This window comes from Rhea pennata, chromosome 1 (genome assembly GCF_028389875.1).
Source record: "Rhea pennata isolate bPtePen1 chromosome 1, bPtePen1.pri, whole genome shotgun sequence".
NCBI lineage: Eukaryota > Metazoa > Chordata > Aves > Rheiformes > Rheidae > Rhea > Rhea pennata.
Genome location: NC_084663.1, coordinates 158,665,017 through 158,683,047, shown reverse-complemented (window position 1 = coordinate 158,683,047; position 18,031 = coordinate 158,665,017). Strand labels below are relative to the sequence as shown.

Genomic DNA, 18,031 nt, shown 5'->3' with positions numbered 1-18,031 from the left:
ATGAGCTCAAATGTATTAGACAATCTAAAATAAAGACTGCATACATTCTGTCTTTGAAGTATGTTCAGAATCAATTCAAAAAAATCTAAGTTTGTGTATCAGACTTACCTTGGTTGTATATATAAAAATACCTTCTGATCTGCTGTCTATCAAATATGGGGACAAACATAAGCACTGTACAATTTGAAAATCATGAGTCTCAAGCTGGGATTCACTTCCATCAAAGCTCCCAAGTACTTTTGCACTGGTCACTCACAGAAGTAAAATTAGTCACAACTAGAAAGCATTTGGAAGTTTCTCTTTCTGGTACACTCTTCACCATGTAGTTTTGCCACTATAAACTTTTAGCTTTGGCATGAGATATGGTAATCCTCAACATCTTAAAAAAGTTGATGCTCTGATTCCAAATCTTAACAGTATGCGAAACAAGTTCTTTCATAAAGCTTATGCTGCAAAGTGTTGAGACCACACGCAGATGTCTGCATCAAATGCATTCACATAGACTAGTGACTAATGCAACATCGGAAGTGGCGGAAGATGCCACTGCTAGCGCATCTGCTAGCGTAAGAGAAGTAAGGGAGCTGCTATCACTGAGGACCTAAGAGTAAACTTTAAACACTACTCAGCTAACTCTGAATGGAAACAGTTCAGCATTTGATGGTAGGAACTAGTCCACATCAAAACTCTCACTTTATCCAGGAGAAAGAGCCTTCATCTCTCCATGTGCTCATACACAAGGTTGACACTAAGACTAGTCAAAAAAGGATCATCATTTTCATCCAGTAAAAAGGTTTTGTCCACAAGGCAGGATATATTGCAATATAATTAAAATATGCAAATGCAGACCTCCAATAAAGGCAAATAACTTTGTCCATAAGGGATCTGAAATATTTTCAGGGCTCCATAAAAGCAAATGAAAATTGCTTTTGAATGAAAAAGCAATTGATCCAGCCTTCAAGCCAGACATGGTGGCCTAAAGGCCACCTCTGCTGCATGAAAGAAAACTAAACAGTATGTCATGTTGACAGTCTGTAACCAAGCAAAGCTTTCTCTTCAAACACCAGTTGAAGAGCCCTTTTCACCAATTTGCCAGCTAGAAGATATACAGAAATTGATCTGGATTCTAATTCTAATACTGTCCCTATATTATAGCCATGATTATCAAGAAAAGAGGTAGGCAGCATATATTGAACTGTAGCGGGTAATATCTGTTCCTGCCACCTAGGTAGGCTAAGCCCCTGAAAAAAGCTAGGAGAGAGATGAAGACAAGGAGCTGGAAGGCATAGGATGCATAGTGCGGTAGGAATCTGTGAGGGAAGCTGGGCAAATCAGGCATCTGTGAGCCCAACAGAGCCTGCTACAGCAGGGACAGAAGGATGATCAACATTTTGGGCAATGGAAAAGAAGGAATGTGACGCACTTGCGTGAAGGGCAAAAAATGTGGGTCACTGAGTACAAAAGCAGCTGATGAGCCTTTGCATGCTGCAGAGATAGGCAGTCATGCTAGATTTGGGAACTTTTCTTAAAACTTCTCCGTACCTTCTATAAGAGAGACAGTCAGGGGACATAAGGAGTGACTAGGTAAGAGCCTGGAAAAGCACTACAGGGGTAGGAAGATGTGTGTAAACGTTGTAGAAAAATATTTTATGTTACTGTAAAATAAGAATAACACACATAGAAATGTGTTTTAGTCAGAGAATTGGAAATACCATGAAAGGTAGGAGGAAAAATGAAACTGGAACATCCAAGAGCACACCCACATCTCATCCCCAAGCTTAGCTATATATAGAAAGAGAGAAAACAACAAGATGCCACAAGCCACTCACTTGTCTGTGCCCTAACACACACAGATCTGCTCCTGCATCTGATCCTCCCAACTTTCAATCCTGCCCTCTTCAGAATAATAGATGAAGCTCCTGCTAAGAGCTGTAACAAAGGCAGGTATCTCTTAGGATTTGAAGCATAAGGACATCTGACTTTCTTTATATCAAGAAGAACCACTAGAATCATAGAAAAATAAGGTTGTATGTGACCTTTCAATGGAATATTAAATATATTACCCCGTCCCAGATCATTTCCATGTCATTCCTAACATAACTTTCCATAGTCTAGTTTTGAAGATCCCCCTTGAGGAAATTCAGAACCTCTCTAACGAATGTATTGCAGTGCATCATTAGCCCTACCCCTACAGAGTTTTTTATTGATAATCTGACTAGCCTGAAATTTTATTGCTGAAGTTTAATAAGAATATTTCTTATCCTAGCTACAGAAACACAGAAGAGATTATCTCCGTACATTTTTATTGTATTCAGAAACTGCTACATGTCTGCTGCTTCCTTTCAGCTGAGTTCAAAAAAACCTGTCAAATGTCCCTTATCAGCTACATTCTATAGATCTAAGCTCATTCTTGTTTACCGTCCTTTAGACTCTCCAATCATCTGTACGTATTACCTGATAGTACAATTTATAAATATTTACAATAGCACAATTCTGTTGATCCCTGTTTCTTCATTATGCTCCCAAATCACCTTCTGAAGAACTTCTTCCTAAGTAGTTCACAATACTGTATTCATACAGCTCCCTTTTCTTAAGAAAAATATATTGTTCCTGATGAATTTTATCCACTCTTTTCAGATCATGACTTTGATTTTTCAAGATTATTCTAATCTCCCCAAATATTTGCAGTCCCTCCCAGTTTCAAGTCATCTTCAATTCAGTAAGTACACTCTATTTTCCATCATCCAAGCTGCTAATGAAAACTACAAATAGTAGAAGAGAGACTTATGTGGATCCCTGCTTGACAACTCCTTCCTTTCTGACAATGAACTCTCTAACCATGTTCTCCTACCAATTTTGCACCTATCTTATGATATTTTCATCTTATCCATGTATCTCCTGCAGGCTTGTAACAATGTCACGTGAAGACTGTTTAAAGCTTTCCTAAAATAAAGATACATGACAACCACTCTTCTCTCCACCTCACAAGGCTGTTATTCTGCCATAGAAGATAATTATATTGGTTTGACATGGTTTATTCTTGACAAATTTATATTAGCTGCTAGCCATTTCCGTGTTATCTTCCAGCTGCTTCCAAATTGTTTGTTTGTTTATTTGCTACAGAATTCTTGCAGGGACAGAAGTTAAGCTAACTGGAATTCCAGCCACAATACCAAAATATTCCCTGTTTTTTCTTGCCCTGTGTCTTGTCACTTCCTCCTTTTTAAACTTGTGCTGTTTTCTATTCTTCCAGTTCCTCACTCACCCTTCACAAGTTCTTGTAAATAATAAATAGCCGAGATTGCCTCAGTCAGATGATAAACATCTCAGGTTGAATACAGAGCATTTCCCAGATCTTTCAGAATTACATTAATCCAGGGGATTGGGACAGGAATCTAATTTAGGCATCACATTCAGCTTTCAGAGAGCAGCAACAAACTGAATACAGTTATCCAGTTTTCAGAAAAACATGTGGGTTAGATCACTCACTGAAATATAGATGAAGTCTCTTTCAGAACTTCTTTCTTTACCATTTCCTGTAATTGCTTGGATATCCAGAAGTGACTTTTCTTCACAGCATTTCCAGGCTAAGAGGTGTCACTGCTCAGTGACAAAGTGCTGTCAGTACATCCACAGACTTCTTCATTAGTTGTCTGGCTTCCTCTTGCAATATAAAGGACAGAATTTTTCCAGTTTCCTTTCTATTCAAGGAAGCAAACAGCACTCAATCACCCACCTAGCAGACTGAATGGAGACCATTCTTAGAATGCTGTTTTCCAACAAGATCTGATCTTTCTCTAAATTTTATGATATACCGGAGGATGTTCTGAATTCTGATGTCTTAGCCTTCTGCAGGTTTCCTTCAGGAAGTTCAATATTTCCGAGGCCTTAATCCTGTATGATGATTTTAAGGGAAAAAACCCTACAGATAAATATGGAACTTTCCAGATAGCAGGGAAGAGCTGCGGCAGTATGTTACATATCATAGTCAGCCACTTTCACAGCAGTCTGCAAAATCTACTCTAGCTTACTCAGAAGGGGTATTTAACAGCAAGAGAAGGGGATGAGTCTCATAAAGGTTGACAGGCTGAGCAGGAAGTGCAATAAACTTTTGTCTCCACTGTGACAAAAGAAATGGGTAAATATGAACGGCTCCTGATCTTAACACAGTGAGGTACACGACATAACTGAGCCACCAACAGCTGGGGCTATTAGGTTCCAACCACTTTTTCCCTGATTTTCATGAAGAGGTCTCCTCAGTTAAAAAGGAGCTGGACAAACTGAAATCCTGTGTGGTATAAATCAACAATCCAATTGCTTTGGAAAACTGTCTATATAACAGTTCTAAACAAAATCAGGAATTTTGGCCGCACATCCTCTGAGAATGAGGAGAATCCGCTCCTGAAGATAGCTCCCCTTAGGCACCTCTACTGGCCACTACCTCAGGACTCTTTCCCATCTTCCTGACAGGAACTCATTTCGCTAGAACTGCCTCTCTTTTAGTCTGATTCTATATATATATATATTTTGATTTTGGTTAGGGTCCAAACAACACCAAGCCTGGAAAAAGTAAAATTTCTTCTGCCTCTCTTTTCTCTGAGAAGTTTATACAAGACATATCATAATTAACAAAGATTCTGAATAAATCCCAAAGGCAACATTAATTTATTGATGCCAGCTGAACAACCTGCACAGCTTTAATGTACCCTGTTAAAGAAGTCTTGTTATGCTGATTTTTTTCAAGCTTAGTCTTTTGATTTTCTCCCTTTCTCAGAAATCCAATTACTCATTCTTATTTTCCCACTGCTGATGTAAGACAATATCTCAAATCCTTTTTGTTCTTTCTAATCATATTTATTTCCTATATTAGATATTCTGGTGAGCTTTTAGTTCCAGCCTCTTTGAAGCTGTTTTCTGACATTTTGGGAGGCCTATCCATAGACAGATGGAGACATGACCAAGAATCTCTTAGATCTTTCTATTACTCAGTAATTATTTTTCTTATCTATTTTTTCAGGGCAGTTTTTACTTTAAAGAAACATTGCAAAGAAGAATTTTAAATCAACTGGCATGGTGACAAGGCAGATAGGTCTACAACACACTCCGTCTCTATTCTATTGAAAGGCCTTAAAGTGAATTTGGAAGAAAAAAATGAAAATTGCTGTATTTTATTGAAATTGCCTTTTTTAATGAAGGAAGGCTTCCTTTCTCCTACTTACCATGCAGGCTCAGAATCACCAAAGAAAATCTGCCATTGTAGAATAAATATAATCATGCAGTATGAAAGAATTTTTGGATAGTCAAGTATGTCTTGATAATTAAAAATAAGGATAAGCACTCAACAGGTAGTGTGTGAGGATGTACAAAGCATTCTAACAGAGCCAGAGCAATAGTTTTGGAAGCACTTTTTGTATACTAGAGTTGCCCAAGAACGCAACTTACTTTCTCCATATTTATTCACTGTTTTGAAATTAATTTCAGATATAATTAAATAACCTGTCAAACTGATTTTAATGTATGGCCTTATTTAGATAATCGTATTACATATACATTACAGTCCAAACATACTGTGTGTCTTTCAAGCAACTGAAGCAGATCCATAATAAGGAAATCTATGTAATATACTGCTAGTTGGCAGAGAAAAGATGCATCAGTGGGAGATATCATGAAGGAAAAGTTGTGACAGTACAGTTGTAGAAAGATAAGTGATAATCACAAGGGAATACTGAGTGAGAAAATTGCCTAGGAAGAAGAAAGGTTTCCCTTTAGGGAAAAAACTCTAGCAAAAATAAAGACGACAATAAGAATGAGAGAAAAAAAAAGATTTATCACTAAACAGAAAAAAAAATGTGCAGCCTTTGGAAGGAAGTCAGTTTTTGCTGATTTCACAGATGGAAAGGAAAAGTCAGACCATAGCTAGCTCACTTCAGTTTTTCTGTTTGTCACAGTTAACATTATAAAATGACTGAGGAGATAGAGAGGCAGGAGGTCAGAGAATGTGGGTGTCAAGAAGGATGGAAAAATAAAAGAATCTGCAGTAGTCAAAGAGGCAATGAGTGCCTGATGAGGCTGCCACATCCTTTCAAATAGAAAAGAATAGCAAGTTTTTAGGATGCTGTTTTCATAAGATACTTGCCTCCTTTATAATAATAATTCAGAAGACTTAGAGCGATTTCTAAAGTAGATGAATCTTGACTTCAGTAATAAAATTTTACCTTTGCCATTTGCCACAGAATTCTGCATAATACAAGGCAAATCACTTAAAATTAAACTTCTCACAGGTGGCCACTAATTGGATGCTTTTCATTTTCTAAGCTTGACTTGGGCACCTGGGATCTGATTTGCAAAATACCAAGCGTTTACAGCTGTGGCTCATTAGAAGCTATGCTTTAGACTGTAAGTTATTTAATACCAAGTACGGCGAACATTGGCTATTATCCATTTGCCTGGAACTCAACCATTACAGACATGCATGCACTTTTTGTGCTCTACTATATCTGAGCTAATAAACTCTCCTGGCTTCTGCGGTGGTACGCTGCCTCCTTTCTGGACCAAATTTTTCTTCTACATTGCCCTCTTTCAGCAGCAGGTCTATTATTTCCCTGTCTCAGTCCAGGGTGTTATTCTCTGGAGGTCTGCAGCCAGCTCTGGTAAGGTTAGTCCTGATTTCCACAGAAGTGGGCACCAACCATCTTCCCCCAGAGTTTCTGCGCTGCATTCCTCAGAATTAAAAAAAGATTAGATACGTATAAACATTGATGTAATATAGTGATGAATGTTACAGAAAAGAAGAAATACGCGCTTTCAGAATATGAGTGAGTACCATGCCACAATCAAGGTATAGGTCTACATGTCAAGCAAAAATAAAAATCATACTGCTCCTTGTGTGAGTACCATTCATGCATTTGAATGACTGAGGCAGCAATTCTGGAGAAAAAAAGTGATTTCCGATCAGGTAACTGCAGCTTTCATACTCAACCATGGGAGCTATTTATAGGTAGGTGTCTGATCTGGAGAAGCCGGAAGATAGAAATTACTTTTTGAAGGTGCCTATACAAATTATCTAAAAAGTAACTGAAATTAAATATCTTAACTTTCTGAAAGCTAAAATTACACACACTGGATCATACTAAAAGAAAAGAGTTAAGGTTAGATATTCAACCTGAAGTCTAACTTTTCCTAAATTCTGCATGCTTGCCTCTTACAACTTTAACATACTTTCAACAGCTTTTTATTTTTATTTTGTGTACTGCATACTTGACCCCCTCCTTTTTTTTTTTGTAATTCAGCTTTTCAACAACCTAAATTTGAGGTGTTTCCACAAACTCTTTCCTCTTTTAAAAATAATACAGTATTCAGAGTAACCCAGCATTTACAGAAGAAATCGGACAAAAGTTTTATCAGCAACCTAAAGTTATAAACTTAACTTTCCACAAGGAAAACATAGTTTATTGTGTCCTACTTCACCTTTTTCTACTGAAATAAGAAAAAAAGTTGTGTTCAACAATACAAGCAATTTTATGTTTGATTCTTCCTGTGTTATCTATTCCACTTCTTGTTTTTCCAAACTACATATGTAAAGCACAGAATCACAGATTTCATTATCTCAAATACAATTCTAATGAAAGAAGTCATGATTATTAGTTTATTGATTTTTAAATCACTTTTACAATTAATACCTAATGACTATGGTAACTATAAAAAATATGTGCTACGAAGATTTTCTTTTACAAAAGAGGAAAACTCAGAATGAAATATCTCATTTCAGTCTAGGTAAAGAACAGCCACATATTTTACTCCAGTATTCAACAAAAAATAAATACATCTCCAAAATTCAATCACCTCTTTCCGTTATCAAAATACACTATATGTCTATCATACTTCTCAAATAATTTTGTATCTACCACTTTCATATCTACCACTTTTAATAATTTCATTTTAGATTTGATAGTTCATTGGACCTAGTTCAGAAGTCTTTAACAAACACTTTTGCATTAATCAGGCTTTCTATTCAGCACAGTAGCACATTAAACAGTATTTTGCTTTTCTTACAATCATCTATTCTATTTATTGTATGTTCTGACAAATTTGATACAAGAATAAAAGGACATAATTTTGACTAAAGCAAAGGATGTGAGCTCTCTAACTCTGGAGCTGACACTCTCCTATGCAAGGAAGCAACAAAGAAACTGGTGTAATAGTTGTATGCTATGTAATGGTGTTTGACCATACAGTCAAGCCCTCAATTCAACAGAACATGTAAGCGTATACTTATCTTGGACTATATGAGCCATCTGAATGACAAGAAAGAGTGCTTCAAGTTAACCTTCTGTTAAAGTATGTGCTGAATCAAAAACCTAATGTATACTTGGTCATCAGTGTAGTATATTAATCATAAATATTTTCCAAAGGATATGTGAAAATGTTTTTTTTTTTCTTTTTTTTTTAACTTTAAATGTGAGTATCAGGTCTCCATGACTCCTGTTATCCCAGACAGGGTGTGATATTCCATGGGTAGTTCTGCCCTATGCTTTAAGTCTGGCCCCAGATCCAGACATTCTGGAGTAAGATAGGAGAATGCAATGAAGGCAGGTGAATCACCAGGGACCTGAACCAGCTACGAGCAAAAACACTCCTCCTAAAGCTTCCCCTGCTCGCTCTCTGTCTCCTTCTCGCTCTCTGTCTCTGTCTCTCTCTCCCATGTACAAAAACACATGCAGACACAAAAGTGCACGCACACACACACACACACACGCGTACTCACCCTCTAATTCAGACTGCAGTTCAATGACATAATTTGTAATGTTGGTCACATTTGCATTTTTTATAACTTATAGCTTTTTCTCCAATTTATCTTAGTATATTTTTGTGGTCCAGTTTTAACCTAAGTCCATTGTACTCTCAGTAACACTAACTAAAACTAAATATATGCACTGAAAAAATATACCCAAATATGTCTATATAGGTTAACTTACCCTGGCTGTGTATCATCTGTTACACAATGATATGTAAAAGTTCCAAACATCTGGACTCCTAGAATTCCATACAGAAGTAGAAAGAACAGAAGGAAAATTGAAACACTCCAGATTTGTTCTCCAGAACGCCTGGTAAAAAGATAAATATGACATTGAATGCACAGCCAATGAGAAGCCACCTTTAAAAAACTACAGAATAGAAAATATGTTTGCACAGAGAGAGCAGCATTTTATCCTGCAAAAATTTGTCCTCAAATCTGATCTCTCACTCTATGCCATCAATGGCTAGAAAAGGGAGCCAGAGAGCCAAGATTTTGTTAAAAATATTAAGTTAGGGTGATTAAAGTAGCTGTGAACAGTAAAAGGAGAAATAGAACTAAATAAATATGTAGGTAAAATACATAAAGTCTAGCTTTTGTAAAAGACTATCTAATGAATTACACAGATGTGATGATGAAGCAAAGTTGATACCATATAAAGTCCAAATAAAAGCCATTACATGGCTTTTACCATCATATGCTGTATCTATGTGTGTAGCATATGCTTGCATATATGTTTCTACACCAAGGCAAATATGCTTATACCTGTAACTGTTTCAGTTAGGGCAAGTGCTTATGCGTTTTTGTTTAGGAATATAACACTACTTGGAGTGTCTAACTTGTGCCCATATTAATGGACTAGAATTTACAGCAATTGGTTGGAAATTGGTAAGTAAAATTATTAGCAAAACACTTCCTTATAACAAGGAAATAGCAAGAATTTCTGGCCAGACCTAAAACTCAGGAAGAAAATGTGTATTAAGCTCATGGGTCTTTGTCTCAGCTGCTTATCCAACCTTTTCAGTTAAAGCTGAAATTTTCTCTGTTATTCTTCAGACAACAGCCTTACTTACTTTAAGATATTTGTTATCCTAGTTCTTGGCAGCTCAAAACGAAAATATATCCGGAATGCTCGAATCATGATGAGTGGTCGTGGAATCCGTAGCATGCCCCAAGGTGACATCTGATCAACTATTTCAGCAATTTCAAACACCTGCAAACAAAAGAATTTGGAGTTTTTCTTGATAATACTGTTCCTTCCGGTATGCCTTTACAGAATTTTTGAAATTATGAACACTATAGATAATATTTGTTTTCATTTTCATTTTCAATCTTATCTTGGATTAGTATGTTCCACTTTAATCATGTTTTTAAAAAGAAAAGTCTCAGAAAATCCTTTAATCCACTTCTGAGATATCCTAATGGAATGCCAAAAATATACTCTATGTTCATAGTAACTCTATCTCAAACTATTCAAGAAGACTGTGCAAGTTTGTGTCAGCCACCTGCTTCTGTGTCAGTTCCAGCCCACAGGTTTCTCACAAGTTTGTTAAAAGTGAATTATTTACATTTCCAATTATAGAAATTAATATATGCAAATGTTGCACACCAAGGTTTTTACTATGATATAGAAGTGCATAAACACAGATTGCTTTGTGTGTTGAAATATGCTTATAAATTTCCCATTTAATTCTAAATGCCTGAGAAAGCTGAACCTGTCACCCTACAATTCCACTTACAACACAAATTTTCTAGCAACCTCCCAAAAAAGAAACTATTTCCTTAAGAACACATGCACACTCCATAGAGACTATTAAGCTTAACGATTGGGTGAAAATGTCTTGTCTTTAGCTCTCACACTCTGAGAGCAACTGCTTAATTCAAAACTTGCTCAAAGTACTAAGAAAATGGAGGGGAACCTGGTAACACTGAGACTGGGTAATCTGTAAATTAATCCGTAATCTTATATATTATGACCAGGCTTCACTCTGCAAGTATACATGACATACAAAAATTTCCCGTGTATAAACCAGAAAATGACAATGTGCCTTAAATTTGCCTGCAGGGGATAAGCCATGCCTAATGGCAATCACTACAGACCTTTCACAACCCTTGTATTATCACAGCCCAGGCCCACAGTACACGATCTGTTCTCACTTAAAAAATATAAGCTATGGTTAATCAGCTATTTCAAAACATATTTAGTATTATTTTTCCACTATGCTTTACGTTTGGATAAGGTTTTGGAAAAGGTTTTGTTAGGTGTTGCCATATTATGTGACACCTCTCTACTTTCCACATCAGTATGTCACACTATGCCAAGCTATGGCAAACATTTACTATTTGAATCATTTGCATTTTAATTGCCTAAGTAAGTCACCCCGGACTCCTACTGAACTCAGTAGAAGGAGACTAACATAAATGGAGTATGGGATAGTTGGCTTTCTGAAAATGCATCGCTCTCCTTTTGTCTATGCAGAGACTTTATGGTAATAAGCTTCAGATTGATGTCTAGCTTTTCAATGACAAAAGTTAGATAAATCATATTACTAATATAAATGTGCTGCAATGTGCAATTATGATGCTATTGAATTTAGCATATTTTTTAAAAAATAGTTTGACCCATGTGCAGCTTTCTACCCAAAACTTCTAATTTGGTTTTGTCATACATTTTTCACAGTCAGGGAACTATTCATTGAAAAAGGTAAGTGAAATAATTACCTGTAAAACCAGTGACACCCAAAGACAAAAGACCATGAATCCATCAAACACACACCAACGATCCTTTACATAAGAGCTATCCCCCTACAAGAGAGAGAAAAGCCAGGGGGCTTATTGTTGTTGTTTTATTGTCAGGATTTAAGTATATCATAAACAATACTTCTAGGAAGAAGAGGAAGTCTTCTCTGTGTCATTTTTAAAGTGCCACTTTTGAAAGATACCAAAAGCCCTACAGCTGGGCTAGGATATGGTGAAACCATACAAACACATATTCCTGAATCTGAATAAAATGTTAGTTCCATTCCTGTGCAGCAATTCTCTTTAGCTTGTGTCAGAAAGACATTATAAAGAAACTCATTATTTATACCTCGATAGGCTAACAAACAAAAAACCCACTGGACTCACTTTTCCGCTCTCTTACCCATTAGACAACACTTGCACAGAGAGGGAAGTGTAAAACGCTAGCAATCTAAAACTGTGATATTCAATTACTTCAATATTCTTCAATAACTTCAATTAATTCAGCATCAGATTATATCCATTTTTCATGAGTTTTCACTGGAATATGCTCCAGTGAAGTCTTGACATTTTCAAACTACTTGACACTTAACCACCATCTCATTGTGGTGTTGGCTCTTATTTTGTTCTGAGATTTCCTGAGCTACTTCTTATCATCTCAAACTGACAATTCATTGTTTAAACTTCATTAATAACAAGTATGGAGAACTTTTTGACATTGATATTATTGGTACTCCATTAACTGTCCAGTACAAGGAATTTAGAGAATAATTTTGCAGTGCTAAACTCAGGAGATTCAGGAAAGAAAACTTAGTGCTAGTTCTCTGACCACCCATATGCCTTATTACATATTCTTCAGCTCTGTTTTAGACTTCTTCAATTAGCTCTCTAAAATAATTCCTGAGCATGATAGTCAAATCCAGAGATCACTCCTAAAAGACAGCATGGAGAAGACTGCATCCAAGCTCAATTCTCTGCACACTCTCTCCTTCTCCCTTCTATTCTCCACCACTGCCTGTTTACACACTCTGGCATCCCCACATGCCTCAGGTAATTCCCAGTGACATGCAACACACACCCTCCACTGCATGCTATAAAAACGCTTCCTTGGTGGGCTGCTAATGGCCCACACATTATTTCAGCCATTGAACTGAAAAAAATGTACAAAATAGTGATTATATCTGAGGGTTACGGGATTCCATATACCATATGCAGCACAAGGGAAATTAGGGACCAAATGCATAAAGATAGATACAGTTTGCTGAAAGGTAGTCAAGACTACTGGCCCAGACCTAAGAACCTGGACATCCCAGCTGTATGTATATAGCAATAAAAACATATGCAGAGACATCAGTGGTGTATCTCAGGGCATATAAACACGCCTCACAAGTGAATTGATTGAACATACTTGCCTTTGTCTTACATATTCTCTGGTTTCTTTTCTCTGTTTAGTGTTCTGTCAGATACAAGCTAGTGTTTTACATGTGCCTTTCACAGGTATAAATTAAAAAAAAAAAAAAAAAAAAAAAAATCAGATCCCCAGGGTCTTGAAGACATTATCAGACTTTTGTCTGTTATGTGATTCCTGGCTTGATATACATTGATACTCATCTCAGTGACAGCTATTTGAGTCAACCTGCGCTTGTTTCTAAATGTCTCAGAACAGAATTTTCATCAATTCTAAAAGCATAGATGAGAAGTTTTGTTTTAATCTAATATTTTCAATGCCATTCATTATCCTAAAAAGGCTTTCTCATTCCTAGCAGTAGGTGACAGCAAGATATATTGTCTAAATAGAGACAAAATATGTTAAAAAATAGTTTTGTTTCAGTTGCAAAAATTCCTTGGGGCAGAAGCGAACAAAAGAAGGATATAAGGATAATGCAGTAAATGATTTTCAAATCAGAGATAAAGGACAGAAAACCTTAATGCTACTTTCTGGCAAAAGATTTTATAATACATAAGGATTTTAAACTTCTCTTTCTTCAGTATAAGAATTAGGAGGAGGAAAACTATGAATTAGGGAAGTTAACATCAGGAACTATTGCACCACAGTATTAATAACATGCCCTTCCCGAAGAAAGTACATTTAGTTCCAAGCTAAAAGTCTGAACTAATGAGAAACTCTTCACTCAGAGTTGAATAAATTCAGCTGTTACGTTAAGTAACAGCAAAGTATATTCAAGCTATTTCTCTGCAGAGATGAGCTGCTAACACCCAGTATCTCCTATTCCTCTTTTTTCTCTCCCTGTTCCCACTTACTAAACAAACTCTGGATGACGTATCAACATGCAAGCTAAGTTCTTCAGTCGCACCTTGGAATAAAGATGTTGATTGGTCTTTCTCTAGCTGAAGAACTTGTTTAAACTTACTTTATTTCTCTCAAGCTCCATTTATCTAAAGCAGAAAGTCCTCTCTGAGTTGTGCTATATAGAATTGAGTGTGAAATCGTGCGGTAGTTCCAGTATTCAGCTTCACTTGAATAATCCATTAAATACTCACTAAAAAACTAAATCTCGTTTTAGAAAGTGCTTTTTCTCCCCACAATACCTGTGGTAGGATTGAAATAGCTCTGCTGCTTTCTCCTTACAAAAGATGTTAGATCTTCCCCAGTCTCTCACCAGCCACACTGCTTCACTTCACTTCTCTCACTGTCAGTTCAAGACAGTTTATCCCAATACATACTCTCAGTGACAGCGGGTTTCAGTGGATCACTTGCAGAAACTTAGGGTCCCTAAATTACACCTGTAGAAAATACTTTGATTTTTTTGGTTCTGGCTATTTTTGCTCTGCACTTGGTAGGACTTGGCTAAATACTGTTCATATTTATCTTCTTTTGGCTGGCAGTGGACATGCTGCGGAACCTCTATCATCTTTAAACTGTGTATTGGCACACTGGAGGCACTCTAATGGCAGGGTCACTTCTTGCTTAATATGAAAATCAGAATATATTTTTGTGTATACTTGGTACTGACTTTTATTCCTACTTATTTCTATGAAAATATAAAACTAATTAAACACAGGATAGTACTCACATATTAACAATGACACAAAGTAAAACAGTTTTGTACACTATATTCTGCCTTTAAAAAACACCTTGGATTGAAATTCCACACTCACATAATCGATAGCAATCAGTTCTTAGACTCAGAAAAGAATACAGATACATGAAATTGTAATACATCTGGCTATATCTTACCTAAAATTATTACAGCTTTGCAATGTATTAATCCCTTACACTTTTCTAATCATGTCTACTGAAAACTGAGTTATTGATGAGATCTGTATTAGCATCCTTCTGTGAATGCATTATCCCATGCTATTCATATTATGATTTATAAGTCTTTGAAACATGAACTAACCATTTGCAAAAGATAAAGAATTTTTACTGTAGACTAGAAGCCTTATGTTGAGGCTAATCCAAACATCTTAAAGTCGTTAAAGTTGTGGACTCCCTGCTGACTTCAGTGGACACTGGATTCTTTAATGTGCACAGCAAGTAAGGGAAGCTCCTTCAGCAACATGGTAACAGTCTAAGAGATGCCAAAATTTGACAGAGCAGTGGATGTCAGTTCACTTACACAGTCCACGACTGTAGGGTTGGGACAGCCTCTAGAAGGCTTTTGCATAGTAAATCATGGCCTCACCTCTCTCTCAGGCAACCTAACGGGATCCACTGGAACTCAGTGGACGGACTAGCTAACAGTTATTAAACACAAAGCATTTTAAGATACTTAAAAAAGCTAATATCTGAAGTCCAAAATAGCAGTAAAGGTCTGTCATTAGATGGACCCATCATTTCGTTGTTAATTAGAGGCCTATTCATCACTTTGTAAGTACCCCTCCATGTTTCCCCAATAGTTTCTCTTAATACTCTTCTGCCTTTCCCTTCAGTATTTATGATAAGCCAGACTCATTTTCAGGCTAGTACACAAAATATAAATGGAATTATGGGTAAATTATGCACGGCGAATGGATCTGAAATCTGCTTCTCTCTCAGAGATGCTGATCTGGACTAACTTGAGATTTGACACACCGAAAGAATAGATAAGCTTGACATAACCATGTCTGCAATTACAACTTTCTCTGCACTAAGAACTTAAGTTAATCTATTATGGCAATATTGACTTAACTAAGGGAGATATCGTAAATTCAGCATAAGATCTTAGTGTTTCTTTACATACTAAAAATGACCTCAACCATCAGATCTGCTCCCTTCACCCTGCACTCTCATTTCACCACTTTTTGCCTGATCTTAGCACCACTGTACCTTTTCTAGCTGCCACGGTAGCCATTCTAGCACTAATGTAGCACCATTATGTTTACTGAGTACAATGTATTAGCTTATTTCTTCATTTTGGTTTTTCCATGCATATATCCCAATGACAGCAGAAAGATACACTTTTCCAATTGTAGCCACCACATTAAACATAAAACAGAAACTGATATTATATGCCTCAAACAGCAGTTACACATGCTTACATAAAAACCAATTTAATAAGACATAAGTCACCCAACACAAAATACAGATGGGACCATGGACAGAAGTAATATCACACCTAGGGTAGTCATATCACAACAGCCATTACAGTTTAACTTGGACCAGAAGGAAAATTGGCTAGACTATATTTTTTTAATAAGTTTATTTCATTAGCAACCTTGCTGAAAACAAATTACTCTTAAAAATCAACAACCGAATTGCATACAGCAATCTGCTAGGAGACTGTCTGCTACATTTATATTATTTTGTTAAGGAATTCCAATATATCAGTGGTAAGCTACAGTTTAGCTGGATTACAGCACAATCTGTCACCTAAATGATTTGTGCCCTGCTGATCTCTTAAAGTCTCAGCAACACACAAGGACAACTACAAATCAGAGTAAATGAAAAGCCTTCTTTACCTCCCTGCTTGCCTCAAAGAATGCTTGTTCCTTTAGGAGCAGCATAAATGAAGACAGGGAAATACCAGGAATAGAGGGAATTAGAATATGGGAGTATCATCTCTTTCCCCCTTCCACCATGCTTGTTATAACACAACTTGAGTTAGGGAAACAAGAATAATTCTCCCTCCTCTGCTTCCTTACTTCACACTAACATTGTAGGATGAGGAAATGGAGACGAGAAGAAGAATGAAACCAGAGCTCAGCAGAACACCTTGCCTAACCTTTGTGTCCCCTCTGCAAACATAGATAAAAATATATACACACAGAGGCTATAGATCTCCAACTCCCTCTCACACGTATGCCCCTTTCGTTTCTGGCTCACCTACAAGCTTTCCCTGTTTCCTTAAAAATCTTTAATTCACAAGCCTGTTTAATAGCAGAATGATGTGGACAAAAACATCCCTGCCTCCAAACTGTCAGACTTTCAACATTTTCCCCACGTAGCAAAGGAAATGAAGGGATACAGCCTAACCAAGAAGAAAAGCAGTCTCTGACTTGTGCTCTCTCTTTTCTCCCTTTCTATTCCTCATCCTATCTGAATGCAAAGTACTTTTGTAATTACAAAATGATGTTCCAAGAGGGAAACAAAGGAAACTGAATAATTGCTTAGATAAGAGTTTGTTAGTAATCAATGAAGAATTGGCATGTTCTTAAATGGGTGGTCACTCTTTTATTCAGCCCTCTACAATAATGATAGTGCCACTTCAAAAATCAACCTGTATCTTTATCTGTACACACACACACACATATGCACACGCACACACACAAAAATATCTGTATTTGGGATAAAGAATGCACAGGAAGATGGGTACCACAACTTCTCATTTATGTATATCCTCAGAGTGTATATTTTCTCATAAATATGTCTTTGCTCACAGCGGAAGATCTTATTTAAAATTTGTTCACATAACAGCAATTCATCCATAGCAGCCAACAGAATTAGAATTGCTGTGTGAAGCTTAACTATAAATGGCTTTAGTGGATATAATATTACTTTATCATCATTGAGCTAACATACAAGTTCAACCTATAGCTACTTGTACATTGTATTGAACTGCTCCATCATCAGATGCTTCCAAGTAACACATAACAGTGCATAATTTATCTTCATCATAGCATGTAATGCAATATTTATGGCAATCTAGCATGCTATACTAGAAAAAATCTTGGAAAAGTGACATGATTTTACAATACACAAACTAAAGTTACTCTATTTGTAATACAATAAATGAAACAGAGCTCTGGCTCTCCTTTGATTTAGAGGGCAATTGCATATATGTTATATGCACATGACACACAAAATTGTCATCACAGAATACCTGTAATCACTAAATAATCACCACTTTATCATTCGTAATACTAAAATAGTATATTTTTAGTGAATCTGTTGAAATTTTCAGATTATTTTTCAAATTATAAATTAAGACATAAGGCTAGCTCATCCATGAAAGAATGGTCTCGAATGTATTTTTAAAGCACATTATTTGTTTATGAAATTAAGTTCATTGCAATAGAAGGCTTTTGAATTTTAGTATTTACCATCTCATTTACTGTTAC

At 36.4% G+C, this 18,031-nt stretch overlaps 1 protein-coding gene across 1 annotated transcript in view; it reads right to left on the bottom strand.

Moving 5' to 3' along the window:
• NALCN (sodium leak channel, non-selective) overlaps window positions 1-18,031 on the bottom strand; it is a 243,686-nt gene that overhangs the window by 201,162 nt on the left and 24,493 nt on the right. Inside the window, exons 4-6 of the mRNA XM_062566808.1 lie at window positions 11,513-11,596; window positions 9,865-10,004; window positions 8,973-9,101 (exon numbers count right to left, since the gene is read on the bottom strand). Of these exons, the coding sequence (XP_062422792.1) occupies window positions 8,973-9,101; window positions 9,865-10,004; window positions 11,513-11,596 (353 nt within the window). The remainder of the gene's footprint in view (window positions 1-8,972; window positions 9,102-9,864; window positions 10,005-11,512; window positions 11,597-18,031) is intronic.